Source organism: Malus domestica, chromosome 16 (genome assembly GCF_042453785.1).
Source record: "Malus domestica chromosome 16, GDT2T_hap1".
Taxonomy (NCBI): Eukaryota; Viridiplantae; Streptophyta; class Magnoliopsida; order Rosales; family Rosaceae; genus Malus; species Malus domestica.
The window spans coordinates 15,887,078-15,913,838 of record NC_091676.1 but is presented as its reverse complement, the minus strand read 5'-3'; the positions used below and the strand labels follow the sequence as shown (position 1 = coordinate 15,913,838).

At 37.7% G+C, this 26,761-nt stretch overlaps 1 protein-coding gene across 1 annotated transcript; it reads left to right on the top strand.

Annotated features, from left to right (window-relative positions):
• The first annotated feature begins 21,169 nt into the window (after positions 1-21,169).
• On the top strand, positions 21,170-23,849 carry LOC103427165 (uncharacterized protein C24B11.05). Its single transcript, XM_008365238.4, has 7 exons — positions 21,170-21,453; positions 21,548-21,613; positions 21,706-21,803; positions 21,888-22,013; positions 22,218-22,427; positions 22,545-22,610; positions 23,403-23,849. Exons 1-7 carry the CDS (start codon positions 21,408-21,410, stop codon positions 23,589-23,591), a joined length of 801 nt encoding a protein of 266 aa, XP_008363460.3. The 5' UTR covers positions 21,170-21,407; the 3' UTR covers positions 23,592-23,849.
• Positions 23,850-26,761: the final 2,912 nt, after the last annotated feature.

Sequence of the window (26,761 nt, the reverse complement as noted above, 5' to 3'; positions counted from 1 at the left end):
ATGTTTGTAGTTTCATTGCTTAGGGTTTTATTCAACAATGGAGAATGTGAGGGGTTTTGATAGTTGAAATAGATAAATAATATGTTAAAAGTGATTTGGGATGTATTTATAAATTTTTTATTATTTTTTAAACCTAATAAGGTCAAAATTGTCATTACATAGTAGAGTAAATTAGTCATTAATATTAAATTTTAATGTGGGGTACATTCAACATTTTATGGGGTGCTAATATAAAAAACCTAATTGTATCCATATCATACCAAAAATTTATTTTTTTGTGATATATATATATATATATATTGTGCATTAATTGGGAAGTAAATTAATTTGTTCCAATTATTAAAAAAAAATTATACTAAATCCGTATTATATATTTTGAATCAAATAACACTTCTCTATAACTTGTAGGTAAATTATTTTTCATGTATTGTTACATATATTAGGCACGTTTTATTGTTGTATAAATATAGGTATGACATAATATTTTTCAATATAATACATCAGATTATATTTCTTCTTGTTATGGGTGAATTATTCTCCATGTATTAGTGAAAAGAAGATATTATATTTGTCACATCCTGGCCCGGGCCCCCACCACATTCTAGGCTCTCGACTCCACCGTAGCACGATATTGTCCGCTTTGGGCTCTGACCACTCCCTCACGGTTTTGTTTCTGGGAACTCACATGAGAACTTCCCATGGGTCACCCATCATGGGATTGCTCTCACATGAACTCGCTTAACTTCGGAGTTCCTACGAAACCTGAAGCCAGTGAGCTCCCAAAAAGCCTCGTGCAAGGTAGAGATGAGAATATACATATAAGGCTTATAGGATCCACTCTTTTGGGCGATATGGGATGTCACAATATTACACACGGTGTTTTTTATTTTTTTTTCGTGGACTTCTTCGCGCAAGCTTTTTTGAGCATAAAGGGAGTCGAACCCCTCCCATTTGACTCCTTCAACGCCTTAACCACCATATCACTTATGTTTTTGTGATAATATGCTAAAATATTTATATATATGGTTTTGTTTTGAATTCTTTTTGCAAGAAACAAATTTGCACATATTCCAAATTTTTTGTGGTATTATATTTTAAATTGTGTCAATTAATTACTTAGTCAATGGCATGTGGTTTTTAATTTTTCTATTTTTTTATTTGGTCACTTACATGGTAGAACTCCGCCTATGTAATTTTACATTGCCGGTCCCAAGCCCGGATAAAGGAGGAGGGGGAGGGCGTCAGGTAGTCGACAGCCGGCACTCCATGATCACGTCGAATCCTTATGAAAATGAATCCAGAACAAAATCGCGCTAAAGCTAGGGCGTCACCCGTAAGTGGCGCGCTGTGTGGCCCGAGCACAGTGATAAGTGAGCAAGGGTCGCTGTATCTCCATCGGCACTCGGATGCAGTGTTAAATGAGCAAGGGGGCCGTAGAAACTTCTTTTCGAACGACTCCACTCAAAGTTGTTTGGGAGCATATGCCCCTATCAACTTTACACGGGACACACAAAAGAAGTACTTTGATCCTATTAGACGGGGGAGGGTGAAGAAGCTAGGACAGAAGGGTAGAGTTCAAGAGAGCAAAATGCGTTTAGGAACGTGGAATATAGGAACCTTAACGGGAAAATCTATGGAAGTAGTGGAAGTTATGGTGAGGAGAAGGATAAATATTATGTGCCTACAAGAAACTAAGTGGGTTGGTAGTAAGGCAAAGGATCTAGAAAACTCAGGGTTTAAACTTTGGTATTCGGGCACAAATAGAACGAGAAACGGTGTTGGCATCATCGTGGACAAGACCTTGACACAAGATGTTGTAGATGTCAAGAGGGTAGGAGATAGAATCATGGCAATCAAGATTGTAATAGGACAAGAACTTATCAATGTGATTAGTGCGTACGCACCTCAAGTAGGGTTGGATACGAGTACGAAGGAGAAATTTTGGGAAGACCTTGGAGACTTGGTGCAAGGAATTGCTCAGACGGAGAAGTTATTTATAGGAGGAGATCTAAATGGACACGTGGGCAGGGAGACAGGCAACTATGGAGGTTTTCATGGTGGCCATGGTTTTGGAGAGAGAAACGAGGATGGGGAAGCTATCTTGGATTTTGCAATGGCATATGATCTCTTCTTAGCCAACACCTTCTTTAAGAAGAGAGAAGAACATGTGATCACCTACAAGAGTGGGTCGTCAAAAACACAAATAGATTTTCTTCTAATGAGGAAAGGGGATCGTATAACTTGTAAGGATTGCAAAGTTATACCAGGAGAGAGCGTGGCTAATCAACATCGCTTGTTGGTGATGGATGTACATATCAAAAGAGGGAGACAAAAGAACAAGACTTGGAAGTGCCCAAGGACTAGATGGTGGAATCTAAAAGAAGAAAAACAAGCCATTTTCAAAGAGAAGGTAATCACCCAATGTGTGTGGGATAGAGAGGGGGAAGCTAGCCAAATGTGGGATTCCATGGCTAGTTGTATCCGAAAAGTAGCAAAAAAGGTATTAGGAGAGTCCAAGGGCTTTGCCCCACACCAAAAGGAATCTTGGTGGTGGAATGAGGAGGTACAAACAAAGGTGAAGGCTAAGAAGGAATGTTGTAAAGCCTTATACAAGGAGATGACCGATGAAAATGGTGAAAGGTATAGAAAAGCGAAGCAAGAGGCGAAGAAAGCGGTCAGAGAAGCTAAGTTAGCGGCTTACGACGATATGTATAAACGACTAGATACCAAAGAAGGAGAGTTTGGATATCTATAAACTAGCTAGAGCAAGGGAAAAGAAGACAAGGGACCTAAACCAAGTGAGGTGCATCAAGGATGAGGATGGAAAGGTTCTTGCTACAGAGAACGCGGTTAAAGACAGATGGAGAGGTTATTTTCATAATCTTTTCAATGAAGGACATGAAAGGAGTGCTTCTTTAGGGGAGTTGAGTAACTCAGAAGAGTGTAGAAACTACTCCTTTTATCGTCGAATCCGGAAGGAAGAAGTGGTTGTAGCTTTGAAGAAGATGAAGCATAGAAAAGCAATAGGCCCAGACGATATACCAATCGAAGTGTGGAAAGTTTTGGGAGAGACAGGTATAACATGGCTCACTGACCTTTTCAATAGGATTTTGAAAACGAAGAAGATGCCAAATGAGTGGCGAACGAGCACTTTGGTGCCTATCTACAAGAATAAGGGCGACGTACAAAATTGCATGAACTATAGGGGTATTAAGTTAATGAGTCATACAATGAAGCTCTGGGAGAGAGTCATTGAGCATAGATTGAGGCAAGAGACACGGGTTTCGGACAACCAATTCGGGTTCATGCCAGGGCGCTCAACCATGGAGGCAATCTATCTCTTACGAAGATTGATGGAAAGATATAGAGATGGGAAAAAGGATTTACACATGGTCTTTATAGATTTGGAAAAAGCGTATGATAGGGTCCCAAGAGACATTCTTTGGAGGATCTTAGAGAAGAAAGGAGTACGAGTAGCATATATCCAAGCTATAAAGGATATGTATGAAGGAGCAAAGACTGCCGTAAGAACTCATGAAGGACAAACCAAAAGCTTTCCCATAACTGTAGGATTACATCAAGGCTCATCCTTAAGTCCTTACCTTTTTGCGTTGGTAATGGATGAGTTAACAGGACATATTCAAGATGATATTCCTTGGTGTATGCTTTTCGCAGACGATATAGTGTTGATAGATGAAACTCAGGAAGGGGTAAATGCAAAGCTTAACCTTTGGAGAGAAGTGTTGGAATCTAAAGGTCTTCGCCTAAGCCGATCAAAGACAGAATATATGGAGTGCAAGTTCAGTGCAGATGGAGGCCAAAACGAGTTAGGGGTGAGGATCGGAGATCAAGAAATACCAAAGAGCGACCGTTTTCGTTACCTAGGATCTATCTTGCAAAAGAACGGAGAATTAGATGGAGATCTCAACCATAGAATACAAGCTGGATTGATGAAGTGGAAGAGTGCATCTGGCGTGTTGTGTGATCGCCGTATGCCACTGAAGCTCAAGGGAAAATTTTATAGGACGGCAATAAGGCCGGCGATGCTGTATGGCACAGAATGTTGGGCGGTGAAGCATCAACACGTACACAAAATGGGTGTAGCGGAGATGAGGATGTTTCGTTGGATGTGTGGGCACACGAGAAAGGATAAGATTAGGAATGAGGATATCTGGGGTAAAGTAGGAGTAGCCGAAATTGAAGGAAAGATGAGAGAAAATCGGTTACGGTGGTTTGGACATGTGCAAAGAAGGCCTACTGACGCTCCGATTAGAAGATGCGACTATGAGACAGAGGTTCAGGGCCGAAGGGGTAGAGGAAGACCTAGGAAAACTTTGGAAGAGACTCTAAGAAAAGACTTAGAGTACTTGGATCTAACGAAGGACATGACACATGACCGAGCACAATGGCGTTCTAAGATTCATATAGCCGATCCCACTCAGTGACTTGGATTTTCCAAGTCTCCAACCGAGAAGTTTTCCTCACTCGAAAAATTAAGGGAACACTACCCCAACCTACATGCTCCACTCAGAAAGCTTCAACATACAAGCTTCAACAAAAGAAAATTCAAAGAACTTAGCGAAGAAGGCTTTGGTGTATTTAACACAATACGTTGAAATGAAGGAAAACTTATTTATTGATATCCCCGATAAGCTACAAATATGTACATATACATGAGTCAAAATAAACAAACAAGATGGAGCCTTCACAAAGGTTGCTTAGGAGAAGTCTCAGCAGTCGGTAGAGCCCCAGAAAGAGAAGGCATCGGAGGGGGATCATTCGGAGCCTCAGTACTGGACAGAACCCTAGAAGGAGGAGGCATCAGAGGTTGATCATTTGGAGCTTCATTACGCGGTACAGCCCCAGAAGACGAAGGCAATAAATGCCTTTGGAACAAACCCACAAATCTCTGATGATCAAGTAAAACCTGACCATCAGTTTCCTTCATCTGGTCAAGCTTCCTCTTCATGTTTGTAGCATAGTCATGTGCGAGCCGGTGCAACTGTTTATTCTCATGCTTGAGCCCTCTAATCTCCTGTTTGAGACTCATCACTTCGGCCGCCAATGATTCAACTTGGCGGGTTCGAGCAAATAGGCGTTGGGCCATATTAGACACAGAACCTGCACACTGAATACTGAGAGCCAGTGAATCCTTAACAGCTAACTCATCAGACCGTTTGGAAAGTAGTCTGTTATCTTTGGGAGTGAGAAGGTTCCTGGCCACCACCGCAGCGGTCATATCATTCTTCATCACGGAATCCCCAACGGTAAGAGGACCAGTAGGGGAGACGAAGGATGGGCGCCATATGTTGTCTGGAGAAGGCGGGGCTACCTCTTCAACAAGGTTCAAGTCAAAACGACGGTCGGAGGGGCCAGACATTTTCAAAGGTATTGAAGAGAGAAGAGGTCGGACAAATCAAGATCTTAGAAGTGCAAGAATGGAGCTTCTACTGGTGGAGATTCAAGTGTGCTTTGGAACTTAATGCCAGCCCCTATAAAAAGCTGCACTCGAAGGAGCTTCAGACATCGAAGAGGCGCCTGCTCAGAAATCGAAGAGGCGTTTGCTTTCTCAAAAGCTGGGCTGCTTAGAGACCACGAGGGTTGATCTCATAAATCGAAGAGGTGTTTGCTTTCTCAAAAGTTGGGCTGCTCAAAGACCACGAAAGCCGATCTCAGAAATCGAAGAGGCGCTCGCTTCCTCAAAAGCTGGGCTCCTCAGAGACCACGAGGGCCGATCTCAGAAATCGAAGAGGCACCTACTTTTCCAGCCTTGTCAGCACCTGTCACACGCACACTCAGCTTTGCGGAAATTATGGGTATTCTGTCGAAGACTTCTGGGGAAGTAGAAAACACATGAATCTTACTGTCCAATCACCCACTTCCCACACGCAGCAATAGCTCATGGGTACCACAGATAACTTTGCCAAAGTTCTCTGCCAAAGTTGAGCACGTGAAGCTTGCAGCTCCCACTACATCGCTCTGACCAAGAAGGGTAAAAGAATAGCAAAGAAACAGCACTAACAAAGTTTAGACCCATAAATTTTGAAGGTCTAGCTACCATATTATTACCCACAAGGGTAAAGGAACAGTACCACTGTTGGATAATTGGAAAGTCCCTGTGTGTCAACCTCTGTGCCTCGTGGCAAGGTAGACTAGCAAACATGCCCAACCTTTACTCACATTCGAGAAAACACTCCCAATAAGATTGCTTGCTCCAAAATCGAAGAGGCACCGTCCTCCGAATCTCGAGAGCCAGACTCCCAACATGACTACTTTCTCAAAAATCGAAGAGAGGGTAAAGGAACAGTACCATTGCTGGATAATTGGAAAGTCCCTGTGTGTCAACCTCTGTGCTTCGTGGCAAGGTAGATTAGCAAACATGCCCAACCTTTACTCACATTCGAGAAAACACTCCCAACAAGATTGCTTGCTCCAAAAATCGAAGAGGCACCGCCCTCCGAATCTCGAGAGCCAGACTCCCAACATTACTTTCTCAAAAATCGAAAAGACACTGCTCCCCGAATCTCGAGAGCCAGACCCCCAACATGATTGCTTTCTCAAAAATCGAAGAGGCATCGTTCTCCGAATCAATCGAAGAGGCGCTCGCTTTCTCAAAAGCTGGGCTGCTCAGAGACCACGAGGGCCGATCTCAGAAATCGAAGAGGCACCTTCTTTTCTAGCCTTGTCAGCATCTGTCACACGCACACTTAGCTTTGCGGAAATTATGGGCATTCTGTCGAAGACTTCTGGTGAAGTAGAAAGCACATGAATCTTACTGTTCAATCACCCACTTCCCACACGCAACAATAGCTCATGGGTACCACAGATAACTTTGTCAAAGTCTCTGCCAAAGTTGAGCACGTGAAGCTTGCAGCTCCCACTACATCGCTCTGACCAAGAAAGGTAAAAGAATAGCAAAGAAACAGCACTAACAAAGTTTAGACACATAAATTTTGAAGGTCTAGCTACCATATTATTACCCACAAGGGTAAAGGAACAGTACCACTGCTGGATAATTGGAAAGTCCTTGTGTGTCAACCTCCGTGCTTCGTGGCAAGGTAGACTAGCAAACATGCCCAACCTTTACTCACATCCGAGAAAACACTCCCAACAAGATTGCTTACTCCAAAATCGAAGAGGCACCGCCTTCCGAATCTCGAGAGCCAGACTCCCAACATGATTACTTTCTCAAAAATCGAAGAGACACTGCTCCCCGAATCTCGAGAGCCAGACCCCCACCATGATTGCTTTCTCAAAAATCGAAGACGCATCGTTCTCCGAATCTCGAGAGCCAGATACCACATACCACTTTTTCAAAGTGCTCTGACAGAGTTAAAACATGTGAAGCTGGCAGCTCCCACTACCATGCTATGACCAAGCAGGGTAAAGAAATAGCATTACTACTTGTTGTTAGGGAGACTCCTATATATGTCGACCTCCATCCCCAACGGACAGGCAGACCTGCAAAAATGCTCAACCCTTCCTCATATCTGAGAGGGCACTCCCAACGAAGCCTTTCAAAATATTCAGCTTTCTTTCCCCCCGATAATACCTTTGCAAACAAGCTATACTAGAGCAAGAATATCTCATATCATCAGGGTTAAAAGCAAGAGTATCCCATATCATGCTTTTTCCCTGTCTTTTCCTTTGGCCTTGTTTTTACCTGCAAGACAAGGAGAAAGAGAGCAATCAGTCAGCACTTGAAATCAAGCTCCCAGCCAGGAACTGACAGCCTGGAACCCCTTACCTGATTACTTACCTGGCATTGCTCTCGAGTACTCATCTTCAACATCTTATGTTGCCAGGGAAGATACCGCATCTGCTTGAGGAACAGATAGGGCAAGTGCGAAGGATACAAGGAAGCATGTGGAGACAAGCGTAACAGCACACGTGCCGATCCATCCATTACTCTGTCAAAAGCAAAAGTATCCCATATCAGCAGGGTCGAACGTACTCTAGATTTGATGGACTTGTTTTGACCCTCAAATTCTTCAGTCGGCCTTATACTCTGGAGGAAACCAGAAAACCCTCCAGCTCAGTTCAAGAATAAGCCTGTGGAAAGTTACTTCTTCAAAAGCAAAAGTATCCCATATCATCTCTTCTCATTTTTCTTCTCTTTATCCTTCATGCTGCTGCAAGATGGGGAGAAGGTGAACAATCAGCCGGAGCTCTGATTGCTTACCTTGTCTGTCACCTCTTTCAGCAAATCCCCTAGCTCGGCGACTTGGGGGACTCCTACTACATGGTTTGTATCGCGCTTGACCAAGCCTGAAACTACAAGTAAGCTTCAAGTGAAATTGATACATTACCTTGTGCATCTCCACCAGTTAAAGATACCACCCCTGGATGGAGGAAGAGTACTTCCAGAGAAGCTGCCACATCTACCTATGAGACAGATAAGGCAAGTCAAGATGATACCACACTCCGATACTTAGAAGTTTCGTGATTACGAGATCATTCTCCCACAATATTTCCTAATGTCATTTGTACTCTAATGTCATTTGTACTAAATCATTCACTTGTACTCACTAAAGGAGAGCTTGAACCTATGTACTTGTGTAAACCCTTCACAATTAATGAGAACTCTTCTATTCCGTGGACGTAGCCAATCTGGGTGAACCACGTACATCTTGTGTTTGCTTTCCTATCTCTATCCATTTATATACTTATCCACACTAATGACCGGAGCAATTTAGCGAAGATCACAAAAAGCGACCGTTTTTGCTACCTAGGATCTATCTTACAAGAGAACGGAGAATTAGATGGAGATCTCAACCATAGAATACGAGCTGGATGGATGAAGTGTAAGAGTGCATCCAGCATTGTTGTGTGACCGTCGTAGGCCACTGAAGCTCAGGAGAAAATTTTATAAGACGGCAATAAGGCCAGCGATGTTGTATGGCACAGAATGTTGGGCGGTGAAACATCAACACGTACACAAAATGGGTGTAGCAGAGATGAGGATGCTTCATGGGATGTGTGGGCACACGAGAAAGGATAAGATTGAGAATGAGGATATCCGAGGTAAAGTAGGAGTAGCCGAAATTGAAGGAAAGATGAGAGAAAATCGGTTCCGGTGATTTGGACATGTGCAAAGAAGGCCGACTGACGCTCCGGTTCGAAGATGTGACTACGGGACAGAGGTTCAGGGCCGAAGGGGTAGAGGAAGACCTAGGAAAATTTTGGAAGAGACTCTAAGAAAAGGCTTAGAGTACTTGGATCTAACGGAGGACATGACACAAAATCGAGCGCAATGGCGTTCTAGGATTCATATAGCCGACCCCACTTAGTGGGAAAAGGCTTTGTTGTTGTTGTTGTTGTTGGTCACTTACATGGTAGGGCTGGAAAAAATTCTCGAAAATCCCAAACCAAACCGAAAAAGTCCCAAACCCAAACCGAAAAATCCCAAACCAAAACCATCCCGAAAAGTACCGAAATTTTCGATATGGGATTGGTTTCCAAATCCCATTTGTTTGGTAATCCCGGAATCCTGAAAATTACCGAAGTATTCGGTTTCCTATTGACTTTTGGGTTCTAATTCTTGAAAGTCATTGTCATGGTTGCTGACTACTCTTCACAATACATTTACTCTACACATAGAGATGATGAAGATAGTGAAAATTTTGAACCTCATAGGAACTCTATGTGGTATTAAGTCACTCATGTATCTTACCATGCAATGTATAAAGTGTAAAATATTGTACTAATTCATTATATATAAATGATTATGGTGTGTTTAAACTTCTTTCATTAATTACTACATATTTTCTACACTCACAATGTTTGCCAGCTCGCAATATAATCAACTTAAATCAGTTAAGTTCATTATGCAATGCATTTCCTTCCAGTTTTTTGTGATAAACTAATAGATAATTGACTAAATAAACATCATGCAAAGTTTCAATAAAAATTTTCAAGTTTTTTCTTACAATTTCCATGGTTTTTATTCAATTTTTATCGATATCGATAATATCCCGATATTTCCATCGATATTTCCGTGTTTTTGTACTACCGATATTTCCGATATCATTGATGTTTTATACCTTGGTGCCGATTATGTTTCAATGAGTGATGGTGCTGATGGTCAAGTGGTGAGGTGGTGCCAATTATGTTTTAATTAGATTTGTGGGATATAATTATGTGTCATATCAGTGTATAACAAAATTTTTGATAGATTTGCGACGTAATGACCACATTGATTTAGGATACTCAATTTTTGAGACTATATTGATCGATTTTCAATTTCAATAACCACATTGATGGATTGGGTCAATTTCAATGATCATTTGTGACAAAAACTCTTCTTTTAAATTTCTATTCAAAACTTGGGAGAGAGGATCAAAACTTTTGAATACGCGGCAACGAATATTTTATCATGCGAGTTAGAAGCCCTACCACTAGTTTATTATGGTATGAACACTGCTACCGTATCTTCGACAAAATCACTTCACATTATTAAAGAATTAATCATTCGTGTTAATTTAATTTGACAGATCTTACAATTTTCACTAGTCCATATCAATTAAATATAAAGAAATCAAGGAAAAAGTCTCTACTGTCTATTGTTTAATATTAATACGTCATCTAAGTTTTTTTTCACGAGGGTCCAAAACATGAACAATGTCCTTTAGTGTAGGAACCTTGAAAGGCATAAGATCAAATGTATGCCTTAAGTTTTTGGAATATAGGTTTTCAATATCTAGTAATTAATTCATTAGCAGAATGTCTAATTTGATCACGATCAAATTCTGCATTGAATCCCTTGAACTAATGGATGTAAAGAAAAGAAACTTTTAAATGAAAAATAAATTATGTGTTAAATTGGGGTTAGTGTTGTGGTCTATTTTATCTGACAAGTTTAGGGTGGCCGGCGGCAAGGAGAAGAAGAGAAAGATGTGTTTGTAGAATTGTAGGGGAATGTGTGTGTTGTTATCTCTTTTACATTGTGCCTTTATTTATAGTAGTAAATGGAGAGAATATATTCTTTCATCCCCAAGGAATACAAAATACAATAGGAAATGATAACTAGAATCAAATCTAATCTAGGATTTACATAATCACATTTAATCTATGAATGTTTACAACAGTCAGTAATTTATAGTGTATTTTCGTAATATCTCTATAGCCATGCAAACCAAACCCTACCCAAAGTGAATGGCTTGGAAGTTAGGAAGCAGAGCGCCACTGAAATTCAAATTTTTATTATGACAAAATTAAATTGTTCTGCTTTTTGGTTAGGGAAAGTTATAGTACTCTGCTAAAAGTTATTTTTCGAAGATAGTCATCAGAAATAGTTTGAATTATGATAGCTTAAATAAGATGTAGCTAGCTTGTCTTCTCCAAAATTATTTGTACAAAAGTCAACAATAATATTTTACGATGTGAAAATAACCTAACCCATATTTTATACAAAAAGGGATTATTTGTTGTATGGTGGCCAAGTGGCCATTACCTTTTGGCTATTAAACAAAAAAAAAAAAAAAGGGAGACATCATGATGTTGTTTCTTGCTTTGTGATGATGACAAATGATAATGTTGGAGAAAACCTTTTTTTCTTTGGTCCATGTGGGAAGTCACGGGTGACTTAAGGAATTATTTAGCAGCAATTGCTGCTTTTGTTGTTATGAGAAGAAAACAGCTGCAGAAGAAAAAAATAGAAGGGAGCAGCAGAAAGAAGAAAAGAGGTACGCAGCTCCTATATAAGAAAAAAAATGTGATTTTCTTTCTTGGTTAGTTCTTACTCCATTAAAGTTTTATTGTTGTAATAGCTTTGAGCTTTGTATAGAGAAGAAATTAATCACTATATTTCTTTCTCTATTTATTTATTTGGTGTGTGAGAGTTATTGGTTGTATTGGGGTTTTTGGGTTGTGAGCTTGCCAACACTTTGTAAATTCTCATTTGGTTGATAGTGGATTGTTGGGTGAGCTCCTACTGCTCCGAGGACGTACTCCAGTTACACTGACTGTTGAGGAACCTCGTTAAAACCTTGGTGTCTTTTATATTTTGTTATTGCATTCCATTTGATATATTTCCTGTGGGTTAGCTTGAGTTGGTTCCAAAGGGTTTGGTGCTGTCCTAGCACAACATTTTTCTTGTGCAAAGACAACGCATTTAGGACCCTAATTAGTTTTGAGAAAAAAAGAAAAAAAAATTAATGAAAAGAGCTCGAAAACTTTGAGTTTTAACGATAAGGAGAAAATAACAGGTAAAGTGAATAGTATCATGATTGATTTTTTAGTGTAAGAATGTGATTTTTCGTTAAAGTGAACAGTACCACGAGCTTTTCATTAAAATTTCCCCCCCAAAAAGGGAAGCCTTTTTACACACATATATGTTTACCTTCAGCATATTTTTTTTTTAAATAGTTTCAATTTCACGACGTTAAATTTTTATTATCTATATGTGTAAAATGAAGAATAACGAAAAGGAATGTGTTTAGGAAAACTCTTTCAAACTTTACCAAGAAAAAACATGCATATGGATCACAAGGAATTTGAACAATTCTACCTTATACCTAAAGTTGCACCCAATTACTGGATGCTGACACTACTAAAAAAAACAAAACATGCATGGATCACATGGGAATTGGGCAAAACAGTACCGTGTGTAAAAGTACTTACCCAAGTATGCCTCTTACATTGGTTTTTGATAAGACTGATTGACTCTCGCCATTCGGTTCTGCAATATTAAACCTGCCACATTTTTCACATGCAGTTGGATGAAGTTTCCAAGCGAGGTGTACATAGACGCGTATACAGTCTTATCCAAAGTTAGACCATCTCCAACCGAAGAATCCAGAGGACTGAAAAACGTACAAAAATTGTCTCAAATCGAGGGTTAGACCAAAGAGCTCGTGGGCCCCATGAAATATAAAAGGGCCAAAGGGCTGGCCAGAAATCTCACCAATCTTGTTGCATATAAGCGACAGGAATTTTAAGCCAAATTTCAAATGCAACGACTAACTGACGTTAACTAGCCGTTAATTACCGTTGGATTTTTTTTTGGGCCAAATTTTTTTAAAAAATTCTTAAAAATTCTCCTTTTATTTTCCTATAAATACCTAAACCATTCATTCAACATTCCTCACAAATTTTTCACCATTCCTACACCATTTAAATTCTCATATTTTCTTACCTCTTTCAAAAATATTTCCTTCAATTCTTTTAATAATTTTCAAATGGTCTCGCCTGCAATGAAAGATAGGTTTTGGACCCGAAAAGAAGATGAAGCTATTTGTAGGGCTTATAGATGGGTGTCAAAAGATAGTGTGAGGGGGAGTTCTCAAACAAGTGAAGGTGTTTGGACTCGTGTGTTCAAAAAATATTTAAATTTCTACGAAGGCACCACTCCACTGAATATCCGAAACCACGAGAGTTGTTCTTCAAGATGGAAGAAACATCTTCACCCAAGTTTGAACAAATGACATCAAGCACTGTTAGCAGCTGCAAGTAGACATGAAAACGGCGCTAACTACTATGACGAAATAAGTGTTTTCACAATTTATTTTAAATATTTAATTATATTACATTTAATTTCATGAATTACTTTCCTTTAATTTTTGTAAATACATTTAATTATATGACATTTAATTTCATAAATTAATTTCCTTTAAATTTTGTAATTATATTTTCTAGGTACGCCAAACAGTGGAATTGTATATGGAGGGCAGCTCGAAACCCTTTCAGTTTCACGTTTGTTGGGAAATTTGTAAAGATTGGGGTGTTATTTGAAGATCCACCTCAACATAGAGTAGCTCCTATGCCGGTGTTCGGAACTGTATCATCAACTGCAGATATGGATGAAAATGGATCTCCTACCATTCAACAAACAAGGGTAGAAAATCCGTCTTCGGGTGAACGTTTCATACCTTGGACTATAGGATGAAACAAGGCCCGAAGGTTGAAGGAAAAGGATAAGGCAAAGGATGATTATGCCGCTCAACAGGAAGTAGCAGCCTCATTGCGATTAATGGCGGAGCAAAATGCCATTGTCGCGGAAGAAAGGAACTGTATGCATGAAGAACAGACCAAACAAATACAAGAAGAGATGGATGATAAGAATATGGAAATGAACACTTCGAATTACACTCCAATGATTAAGGCCTATTTTGATAAGGAAAAAAAAAAGATATTATGACCCAGCGACAGTTGTTTACCTCTGACTATACTCCTACAATGGCGGATGATGAAGATGATGTTGATTATGGATATTAAATTTAAGCTGTTGTAGTTTTAAATTTAAGTTAATGTTGTTTTTAAATTTAATTTGTAGTTTTTAAATATAAGTTGTTGTTTTTAAATTTAAGGTGTTGTAGTTTTTAAATTTAAATAATAAACTGAAAATATGATTTTAGCCCTTCCAACTCAATTTTCTTCATATAAAACCTTACATAACTTTTTTACTCAAAGAAAACTCAATGACTAGGATCCACATAAGCAAATTAATTAATTTCATATTATTTCACACATTTTACATTTTTCACATGCCTAAAATACTCCTATTACATATTTGATGTAGATAATTAATTGTAAGAAGAGAGTAAATGATTTTGCAACAATAAAAAAAAATACATTAATGTTAAAAATTTATTGCATATTAAGTTTTTAGAAAGACTTTGAATTTTCATAAAACTATTCGATTCAATTTTTTTCACCCTACTCTTGAATACTTTTGAATTTATCCTTTTTTTTATTAATATATTAGAACATTGTATTTCATTATCTACATGCACATTAATTTACCTACAACAATTATACCATGGGTGTAATATAATATCTCTTTTTTACAATGATGCAAAATAATGTTTATACCAACAACAAAACGTGTCAAACATATGTACTAATACATGGAAAATAATTTACCTATATTAAGAAGAAATGTAGTTCGATGCATAGTATTAAAAATACTATGTTACACCCATGTTAATACAACAATAAAACGTGCCTAACATATCTAACAACACATGGAAAATAATTTACCTACAAGTTAGATAAATGTTATTTGGTTGGGTGTAGTATAATTTTTTTTAATAATTGGAAAAATTAAATATAACTAGGTGTAGTGTAATTTTTTTTTATATAATTAGAACAAATTAATTTACCTACCTACTATTTGAAATGTTCATTTCTAATGATGCAAAATGTTCATTACCTAACTACAAATTAATTTCCAATAATTTACCTACAACAATTATACCATGGGTGTAATGTAATATCTTTCTTTACAACGATACAAAATATTGTATGTACCAACAACAAAACGCGCCTAACATAAGTACTTGTACATGGAAAATAATTTACCTATAACAAAAGAAATGCAGTTTGATGTATAAAATCAACAATATTATGTTCCACTCATGTTTATACAACAACAAAACGTGTCTAACATATATAACAATACATAGAAAATCATTTTTGTAACATCCCACATCGCCCAGGGGAGTGATCCTTAAATGTATATTCTCATCCCTACCTAGCATGAGGCATTTTGGGAGCTCATTGGTTTCGGGTTCCGTAGGAACTCCGAAGTTAAGCGAGAAGGAGGCCAGATCACTCTCATGATGGGTGACCCACTGCGAAGTTGCTCGTGAGTTCCCAAAAACAAAACCGTGAAGGAATGGTAAGCCCAAAGCGGACAATATTGTGCTCTAAGGTGGTGGAACGGGCCCGGGATGTGGTGGACCCTGGCCGGGATGTGACAATTTACCTACAAGTTAGAGGAATGTTATTTGATTCAAAATATATAATATAGGTGTAGTATTTTTTTTTTAAAATAATTGGAACATACTAATTTACCTACCAATTAATATGGGTAAAATTGCTACAAACTATATCATGAAAAAAAAAACTACTTTTCTAGTTTGACATGGATACGGTTAATGCAAACACTTTTTACATTCTATTTCACTTTTTCTACTACTTTTAATTTGGCATAAATTTAATCCAAAGTGGACAATATCGTGCTCTAAGGTGGTGGAACGGGCCCGGGATGTGGTGGACCCGGGTTGGGATATGACAATTTACCTACAAGTTAGAGGAATGTTATTTGATTCAAAATATATAATATAGATGTAGTATTGTTTTTTAAAATAATTGGAACATACTAATTTACCTACCAATTAATATGGGTAAAATTGCTACAAACTATATCACGAAAAAAAAAACTACTTTTCTAGTTTGACATGGATACGGTTAATGCAAACACTTTTTCTACTACTTTTAATTTGGCATAAATTTAGGAATTTGGAAAAGGGATCATAAAGTATGAGTGGCATGAGTGTAAATAAATTGTATTAATAGGTCAATAGTGTTCCCATATATTTGCAAATTTTAAATTTGGGCTTAAACTGGATCTCTAAAGATAGATGAGTTTTTATCTAAAAATAATGAGTTGTAAGGGCCAAAATCTAAAGCACCTAATAATAAATTATGTTTGGCCCTATGACCCTTTGGCCCTCGGTTGGAAATGATTTTTTGTGACAGGACTAAAATGAGCCATTTGGCCCTCGGTTGGAGATGGAGGCAAATATGTCAATGTACTGTTCATTAAAATATTAATATCTTTGAGGGTCAGATGGCTAAAATGAGCCATCTGGCCCTCGTTCGGTTGGAGATGGTCTTACTATAAGTCCTTCTTTACATATTGTTAACAAAATCCTTAATTTCTAGATAAGGAAATGTTAGATCAACATTAAAGATATGTTTGGAAAAAAGTAACTAAATTTAAAATTGTTTAGTTATCTAATGATTATTTAATAAATAGATAAATTATATTTCTTACTTAAATATTGAAAATTTAACAACATAATTGAACGGTTAAACAATTATTTTATTTTATTTTTTTGCAAGTTGATATTTAAAGTAAGGGTGGGCAAATAGGTCATGGACCTACAAGTTGGGGCGAGGCGGGGCAGGTTCTTATAAATTGCGGGTCAGGTCCAATATTTAAGGACACAAACACAACACACAGACTTTACGACTTTATTTGAACTGAGAGTTTCTCGATCTCTCTTTCCTAATCTAACTCTCTTGACCTCACGACTTCGTCCATTTGTCTTCAGTCGGTTCTTTGTTGCTCCATTATCATCTCTGTCTGTTCTTTATCGATCAAGTTCGTCACGTCTCCATCGATCGAGGTCTCTCCCACTTGGAGGTGGAATTTTTTGCCAAATTACCATACCAAAGTTGTGCCAAAAAAATTGTACCATTGGTAATGGTACGGTATTTGTAATGTACCATACATTTTCGGTACGATAATGGTATTCAAAATCATTACCAATGGTATACCATACCGTACCACTACTATTAATATTATATCATTTAGTTATTCATTTATATATATAATTATGTATTATTAATTTATTATCATTATATATGCACTTTATATTTTTTCCTAGTCATTTATCCAATCATCTCACCTTCTATCTACTTTCCTAATAAAAAAAACCTCAGTCTTCTTGCGATGCGACTCTTCACCTTTTCACTCATCTAGCCATCAACTTCATCTCTGTTGCTCCCGTTCCGGTGACTCTCTCTCTCTCTCTCTCTCTCTCTCTCTCTCTCTCTCTCTTCGTAGTTCATCTTCTCCTTCATCAAATTGGGATGTCTTTCTCCCTGGCTTCGTCTATCAAGTTAATTTTTGTACAATTTTAAAGAATGTAGAGATGGAATTTAGGAATCTTTGTACTATTTTTTTAGGGATGTTGGGTTCTTTAAGCAATTCTTCCATATATTTACTTCTTGTTTCTTAAATGAAACTCTATAAAATTCTCATAATTAAATAAAAAACTTTTAGAAAGCCAAAGAGAGTGGCCAAAACACGTTTAGGCCTTGAATTGGGTTGGAAAAAAAATCAAATGTTGGCCTGAAACAAAGTGGTAATTACCATTACTATACCATGCCAACCGAACTATTTGACATGCCAAAATTCAGTATACCAAAAGTTTGGCACGGTAATGTTAATAGATTTTGTCATACCAAAAGTTTGGTATGGTATTTCGTACATGGGTTTTGGTACGGTAATTGTACCAATATCACCCCTACTCGATCGAGGTCCCTCCCATCTCCATCGATTGCGATCTCTCCCACCATCCAAAAGTTGCAAAGAATCAGAGATGCATGAGCAGCACAAACATTGATGGAGAAGACGATGCAGTGGTACAATGCGTTTAAGTATGACGAGACCCAATTTGACCTGGTCAATTTGCGTTTTCAGGTTTTGGGATTTTGTAGGCGTTGTTGGGTTTTATGGTTATGATTTTATGTTGGTTGGATGGGTTTTATGGTTCTAGATCGATGTAGATGAAAACGAAGGAAGACGACTTGAACAATCCGAGTTGCATCTAGGTTTTCTGATGCCATCTAGCCATTGTTGCATTTGGGTTTTTCGGCGCCATCCGATTTGAGCATCTGGTTATCATGAAGAAAACGGTTGCTTGACGACTGAGGAAGACAACTTGAACAACGTCGTCTTTTCTGTGCTGAAGAAAAAAATAAATGTAATAAGCACTGTGGACCCGTTGTGAATCGGCTGTTTGAAACGGGCCAGGTAACGCCCAGTTTCAGGACTCAAAATCCCTTTACTTAGCCCGGCCAACCCCGTTACAGACTAAAATTGGTAGCGTCTGGTTCCTCGAAATTTAGGCTTGGCCCAGCCCGTGCTCACCTTAATTTAAACTGGTGATCTAGAAAGTAGGTTGTTCGATCATTAAGCATGTAACGCCCCGGCCCCAAAATATTTATTTCAGGAAATAATATTGGTGATAGGCCCAAACTAAACTATTGTTTAGTTAACTACCACTAATCAAGATTCCTTACTTCAATTCCTTAATTCCTCACAAAACTATATCCATATTTCAATTCTCAAAACATACGATTAGATTATCAATTAAATCCCCAAATTCCTTCTATTAAAACAACTTCTAAAAAAAATAAAAATTAATTCTCGATTATTTAGGGTTGCATCTAACCCTTGTTAGACAGCCTACGTACCCTTGAGCGGGTCAAGCCCTTCGTAGTTCACCATTCAACCTTTTATCCATTTCCGAAAATATTCTAGAAATGAAATATTCACCATTATGCTTCCACAATTGAATCACATCACATAGGTACCATATAAGAATTTAAAAATATCAAAATCTACATGAAAAGGCAGCGTCGGCCCACTGGCCACACACCACCGCAGGTGGCAGTTTCCAACGCAGAAACCCAATTTTCCGACTAACTCTAAAAATTACCAAATTTTACAGGTAACTAGAGTTCAATGAGGGGAACAACTTTCATACCTAGGCTGAAGCCCAATTTGGCCGGAAAACACCTGAAATGATCCTTGGACCGCCGGAAACCCTAGAAATAGGTGTTCTCAATTCAACCTCAAAACGAACTTCAACCATTGCTTGGGCTTTGTTCCAGACATTGAGGGGAGACTATTGGTGGTGGTAATGGCCGGAGTTAGCTTCAGGTTTTGGCTAATCGAGCCCAAACCCGCCGCACCCACCGTGCGATTCCTTTTAAAATCAAACATTTTTCTTCAGTTTCTTGGGTGTAAATGGGAGGGAAAACAGCTGAGTTCGAAGTAAGGATCATTTTGGCATCGGTCCAGTCGTCAACGGTGATCAAAATCTGGAGATCCAACTGGGTCGGGTCGACATGTCATTGAAGGATCTGGTTCTCTCCTCTACTTCTCCTTCCTTTCCCCTCCTTTCTTTCTCTCCTCATTGGCCAATCTCCCTTCTTTCCCCTCCTTTCTCTCTCTCCTCATTGGCCGGTCTCCCATCCTTTCCTTCATTTCTCTCATTTCTCTCCTTCCCTCTTCATCACAACCACACATGTGGCATGCTCCAGATTTCCTGGAGCATTCCAGATTATAGGAAAATTATCAAAGTGTCCCTAAATTTAAACCTTAATAACTCTTTCGTTATAATTCTGTTTCAAGAACAGTTTGCGCCTACACACTCTTGAGGTCGAACTCTATCCAAGTATATCAAGAAATCTGATAAAATATATGAGGATAAAATACATCCTCGTATAATTACGTTAAGCCAACTAGGGTATTTTTGTCTTTTTATTTCTTATCGATACAAATATCCGTCGTAATTATAAATACGTCGTAATTACGAATACGACTTAAAAATACTTATTTTAATATTCAAATCACGCATTTTTCCCAATGAAATTTCCTTAACCATTTATTGATTTATTTTCCTATTACCTTCACATATTCATAAACATAGATAATTAATTTGTATATTAAAATTTTTTAGGGTATTACAAAGCAACAATGCAGGATGACAAGAAAAGGGATGAAAAGTAGAATGAGAAAGTTCTAAGCATCCCTCTTTCTAGATTGTTGAAAAGAATTGTACCTATATATTCAGACAAATGTAAATGTATTAATACAAAATTTATTCACTGATGATACAATTATAGTAACTCATTAGTCTAGTTCGATGACACCGAAAATATATACATGCTCAAATGATTCATTGGCACGACATGGTCTTATAAGTTTCTTTTAACTTTACAATAGTAGAAGTAATTTAACTTGACGCTAGATTTGTGTCTCAAGACTATGATACGAATCAAGATAGGCAACAATTGCAAAGAAAAAGAATAAACTTTGTCAAATACAAAGAACCCCTCTTAGATTAGTACGTTTTGTGTTGTGTCACTTCGGCAAGTGTTGTTGCCTCGCTATTCCCTCGGTGGTGCGATGTGGCCTTGTTGTTTAGCGTTGACTAATGTGTGCATCCGGTGCTTAATTTGTCGATTTTATCGTCTTTTTGTGACATATTATATTGTTTGCAATTAGTTTTTATGTATGGTAGTCATGTAAGAGTTTTATATCATTTTTTTACTATGCGAATTTCACTCCAGATCAAAAATTGATCATTAGAAAATATGTAGCCATTTAACTACTCTTGTAAATTTAGTTTGTGTTAATGAAATCTATCTATCTGTCGTTGCTTGTAAAAAAAAATTTAAAAAAAAAAAATTACTAGTCTCTTTGCATCGTGATGGATCACGAGGGCAATTTCGTCAAAAAAGTTTCCCCGACTGTCCTGGAATCTTCGACCAGACGCGGTGGCCTGAGTCAGCAACAGTCTTTCATCCATCTCATCCTTTCCATCCACATCCATATTAATATTCATTTTTAAGTAAAAAAATAATTAAATTTATCCTATGAGCAGAACCCACCTGTCCTTGCCGCACCTTTCCCTCCCATTCTGCCCCTATAAATACGACCTTTCCCTCCCTCTTCTTCCAAGCGCTCTCACTTTTCCCCATTTTATTTCGTGATTTGAAGAAGCAAAATAAACCTTAATTTTCACGGCTTTCTTAACCGATTGAGTTACAAGTTTTTTATATTTTTGAAATTCGATATCAGCTCTCGTCTCTCTTAGCTTCCCATGGATTCCCGCAGTTCCTCTTCTCCTTTTGATTCCATCATTTTCGGTATGCATTACTTGATAATTATCTCGTTTCTCAAGCTCGTAATCAATCTTTGATGACAATAATCACTATCGCTTAATTTGTTTAATTTCCACAGATTTGGATGACACTCTGTACTCTTCCAACCTTGGACTCGGTGAAGCTTGCAAGAAGAACATCGATGGTGCGACGAAAACAAAAATAACAAAATCAATAATTCAAATTTAATTAAACTCGTAATTTAATATTTAATTTAGTTTTTATCTTTGATTGCAGATTTTCTCGTTGAAAAATGCGGATTCCCGGAGAGCAAGGCGTCCAGCCTCCGCGTTGAGCTTTTCAAAAAATACGGCAGCTCCCTCGCTGGCTTACGAGTAATTCATCATTAATTTTCTTTTTAATTTTACGCACAATTAAAAATAAAAGAATTTTCTGTAATTTGTTGCTTTCTTTTGTAGGCGTTGGGGTACGACATCGACGCCGAAGATTACCACGACGTCGTGCATGGAAGGCTGCCGTACGATCGGATCAAACCCGACCCTCAGCTCCGAGACCTCCTCCGCAGCATCGCGCAAAGAAAAATCGTAAGCTCAAAGTTCACAGAATCGTAGTTTAGTATAATTATTTTATTGTTTGTGAAAAAAAAAAAAAAACCCCACAAAACTGTAAAATTTATAAAAGTTAGAAAGAAGTAAATGATGAAAAAAGAAAGGAAGCCCTTGGGATACCCTTGACTAAGTCAAAAAAAAAGAAAGAAGTAAATGATGAAACATGAACCAATGTTGCAGATATTTACGAATTCGGACCGGAAGCACGCGATGAAGGTGTTGGAACGTCTGGGAGTGGAGGAGTGCTTCGATCGGATCATATGCTTCGAGACAATGAACCCAAACCTGCCAAGTTCGACTCAGCCGGACGAGTTCCCGGTGGTCCTGAAGCCGTCCATAGAGGCCATGGAGATCGCGCTCCGGGCTGCGGAGGTCGATCCTCGCCGCACGGTACGGCCGAGATGTACATTTAATTATAATTTCGTTTGGTTGGTCAGTTTGTTGTGTGATAATGTGAACGATGAAGTTGTTGGGAGATTTTGACAACGCGTTTTTGTTTTCTTGCAGCTGTTTCTCGATGACAACGTGCGTAACGTCGCAGCGGGGAAAGCTGTTGGTCTACGCACCGTTTTGGTAATTAACTAATTTTTAAAATTTCTGTTTTTAGATTATCTTTTGTTAGTTGTATAAATAAATATTGTATAATATGTGAAACAGTGTTACAATAGTTTGGAATTTTGATCCTCCGCTCATCATTTTTGGTTTTTATGACCAGAATTTTGTTCCACATATAAAAGTACGACCTCCACAAAATTGCTCAAGATAATTATTTTTCAATTTAATTACTAAAATGATCATTTTTTTTATCTTAATTGCTGAAATAATAAGTTTTCAATATATCATCAACATCAGATCGATAAGTCGCATATTTAATGACTTTGTTCAAGTATATTATGAAAGGTTTGACAACTGAGATTTGTACTAATACAAAGAAATTTTTTTATTCGAATTTTTATTTTTGATTAGAAAATTATATAAAATGATATGCTTGACCTAATTGCCTCATAATCTACTGACCTGTCTCTTTTTTTTTAATGTTGGAACATGTCACAAGTTTAATTAATTTGTAACTCAAAACATGACAACTCGTACTTTTTAGAACACACTCATAAAACCAATGCCCTTACCAAGCCATCATCTTAGCTAAGAATGCTGTATTTCATAAAATAACATGTGGATTGTTTGGCAAGAAAGAATCCTCCAAAATTGGTGTACTGTAAGGTTTTCTTAAAACGGTCAATTTGGTACTAAGTTATCATGTTGTGTTTGGTCAGATCGCATCTTCTTAGAATAATATTGTAAGGTTTTCTTAAAATGGTCGGTTAGGTACTAATTTATATTGCGTTTTGTTGTTTTGCAATGAAGGTTGGAAAAACCGTGAAAAGCAAGGAAGCAGATTACGTGTTAGAGAATGTGAACAACATGGCACAAGCAATATCAGAAGTATGGGTGGGAGGAAGCGGCGCAAAGGATGGTAGCAACCAAAGGATCAGCCGCACCCGAAGCGACGTCGAGCTCGATTCCGTCCTCACCGCCACAGCTGTCGGAGCTTGACGGAGTTCACTCACTCGTCCACCTTTCCAGATGTTTTTGCTGCTGGCTTTGGTTGGATTTGGGTTAGCCTGTTATGCTTGGGATATGCTTTTGTACATATTTTTCTCAATTATGTCTAAATGTGTGCATAATATGTCAATTATTATGGGTTGTGCGTATGAGGATATCCTCAAGTGTATATTCCCAAATCCAAAGTGTATCTATGCAATGTACCAGTAAATAATAGTCCTTTAATTTCAGGAAAAAAGGTTTATGGAAGCAGTGGATTGACCTAGTGGATAGAGTTAGTTTCCTCTTCAATAACTGCGTTTAGGATTCTAAATCTTTAACATTCTCTTAGTTTAGTTTAGTTAAATTTAAAAAAAAAAATGTTTGTGATTTGATCGAGAATTTTGTAGTGGCAATTTTATAAGGTTTTTTTAGTAAATGTTTGCACACTTTGGGCCTTTCAATATACTTGGTTCCAACATGTACTTAGTTCCAACATGATACTCAAACCGGTGAAGTTGGGCGGGTCTCCCTATTTGTTAAATGATTAAAGGAAGAATCTGCCCATGCCCATTTCAATTTTAAACTCGTTCGGGCAGATTAGAATGGAAGTAAAAACCTGCCCAAACTCAACCTGATATCAACTCGATCATTTATTGAGTTAGGTTGGGTTGATGTCTTAGTCAACCTAAAATCAACCTGATTTCTAATCTAAATTCTCTCCTGCACATGTTACTCATCCCTCTTCATATTACATAAGCTAGGTACAAGTTTTGAGATAACTATAATTAAGGTTTGTTGTTGATTTTTATTTGAACAATGAATGATGATGTTACTTTTATGTTTCTTTAAGTTGAAACTTTGATATTCTTTTTGTAATCTTTTTTCAACTTCGCATTAGAAATGATCTCCACATTATTTGAATTTTAACTAGTATTGATGTTATTGGTTCAAAATTAAAAAATTCTTGCAAAATAAGTTGTTATAAGATTAAACTCGATAAAATTAAGCAAACTTAAACCCAATACAAGTAAACCCAATCCCAATTGAAACTTGAACCCGAATAAACTTGTATGAACTTGAATCCAACCCAAACATAAATTGTAAAAGTTGGTTTAGAATTGAGTTGACTATCTAACCCGCCCGAATTGCACCGCTACCATATATATGCAATCGAACTTAAATCTATCATAATTCTAACTCGTTATTTCATTTTTTATTTGCACTTGAGCTAATCCCAAGGGCTTCTTTCTCAGAACGTATTTGATTTAAATTCAACATGTCATATTTGCGAAAATCAGTCAACCGAAAGGACCCTAATTAAATGATTCGAACTTTCAGTTGAGGAACGTAACAACTAATAAAAATAAAAAATTAATTAACCAAGTTCATTGATAAAAAAAAAAAATTTACAAATTCTTTTTCTTTTAGGAGAAAATTTACAAATTCTTACCTACATAATATAGACCCGTTATGGTTTTTCTATCTGAAACTAAGAAGAAAAATCATAGAATTGCAGTTCTTTGTCGGAAAATGGGATATAATAATGGTTTTGATGTTCCACCGACTGGTATTGTAGGGGAATTAGTCTTTGGTGGGATGATGGTCTGGAGGTTAGAATCTCTTTTCCTCCAACTTTGTTATTAATTCGTACATTTGCTTGAATGGCTCTCAATGCCAATTTCGTGTTACATGGGTCTATGGAACGCCATATAGAGATGAAAAGGAGGATTTTTGGAAGTGGATGATAACTACATTTGGGCCTTGTGATTTACCGTGGATGTGTGGAGGAGACTTTAATGAATTCTTATGGGAGGATGAAAAATCTGGAGGAAGAGAAGTCAAAATTAATTGTTCAAGATATTTACAGAGTTTTATGAACAAGACCGAATTCATTGATTTAGGTTTTAATGGACCCAAGTTCACTTGGAGAGGTACAAGGGGAGGGCAGATTGTTAGTGTTTGATAGAGTGAATTCTAATGGGGAAAAGAATTAACAGAGAGAGAAGAAGGTGGTTGTTTCTTTCTTCTGCAGCAACTCAGAAGAAGGACATTGTTTTCATTGAATGCCTCACACTCTTGCACACAACGTGCAAGAAGAGATATATTGCTTTTACAAAACTGAGCTGGATCAAAACTTTGAAAACAGATCTCAGCCACACTTTTAGCTAATAGCTAAGATCATCACACATGGCACTCATGGCCTTTTCATCTATATATCTTCTCACTTAGTATTTAACATAAGTGCATACACATATTAACATCACAACTTATTTCTAATCAGCTATAGACTTATAATTCAACACTCCCCTTTAAGTCTAAAGCTGATTTCACTCCAAGTTTGCTTCTGAGAAGATTAAATCGATCTTTGGTGAGAGGCTTTGTGAAGATATCTGCCAATTGTTCTTCTGTGGGACAGTAGATCAGATCAATGATGCCTTCTTGTAGAGCATCTTTGATAAAATGAAACCTCCTGTCAATGTGTTTAGTTTTCTGATGAAACACAGGATTCTTGGTGATTGCAATTGCAGCAGTGTTGTCACAATGCATTGGAGTTGCTTCAGTTTGTAACTCACCAAAATCTTCAAGAACAAACCGAAGCCAAATAGCTTGAGCAGTTGCATCAGAGGCACTGATATACTCTGCTTCTGCAGTGGAGAGGGCTACACAATTTTGTTTCACCGAAGCCCATGAAAACACCCCACTGCCAAAAGAAAAGGCATATCCAGAAGTACTCTTGCTGTCATCAACAGATCCTCCCCAATCACTATCACAAAAACCAATCAACATTGCCTTCTTTCCCTTCACATACTCCAAGCCATAATCCAAGGTGCCTTTAATGTATCTTAGCACTCTTTTAGCAGTACCAAAATGCTTGTTTGTGGGGCTGTGCATGAATCTAGCAAGAAGACTGGAAGCATACATTATATCTGGTCGAGTGGCTGTAAGATATAGCAGGCTTCCCACAATTCTTCTATATTGTTCCTCATTTGCTGATCCACTACCATCATCTTTACATAGTTTGTCTGAAGGAACAAGAGGAGTAGATACAGATTTGCATTCACTTAAGCCAAATTTGTTCAACAGAGAGACAACATATTTTCTTTGGTGAATGAAAATGCTAGACTGAGTTTGAATAATTCCCATGCCAAGAAAATGATGGAGAAGACCCAAATCAGTCA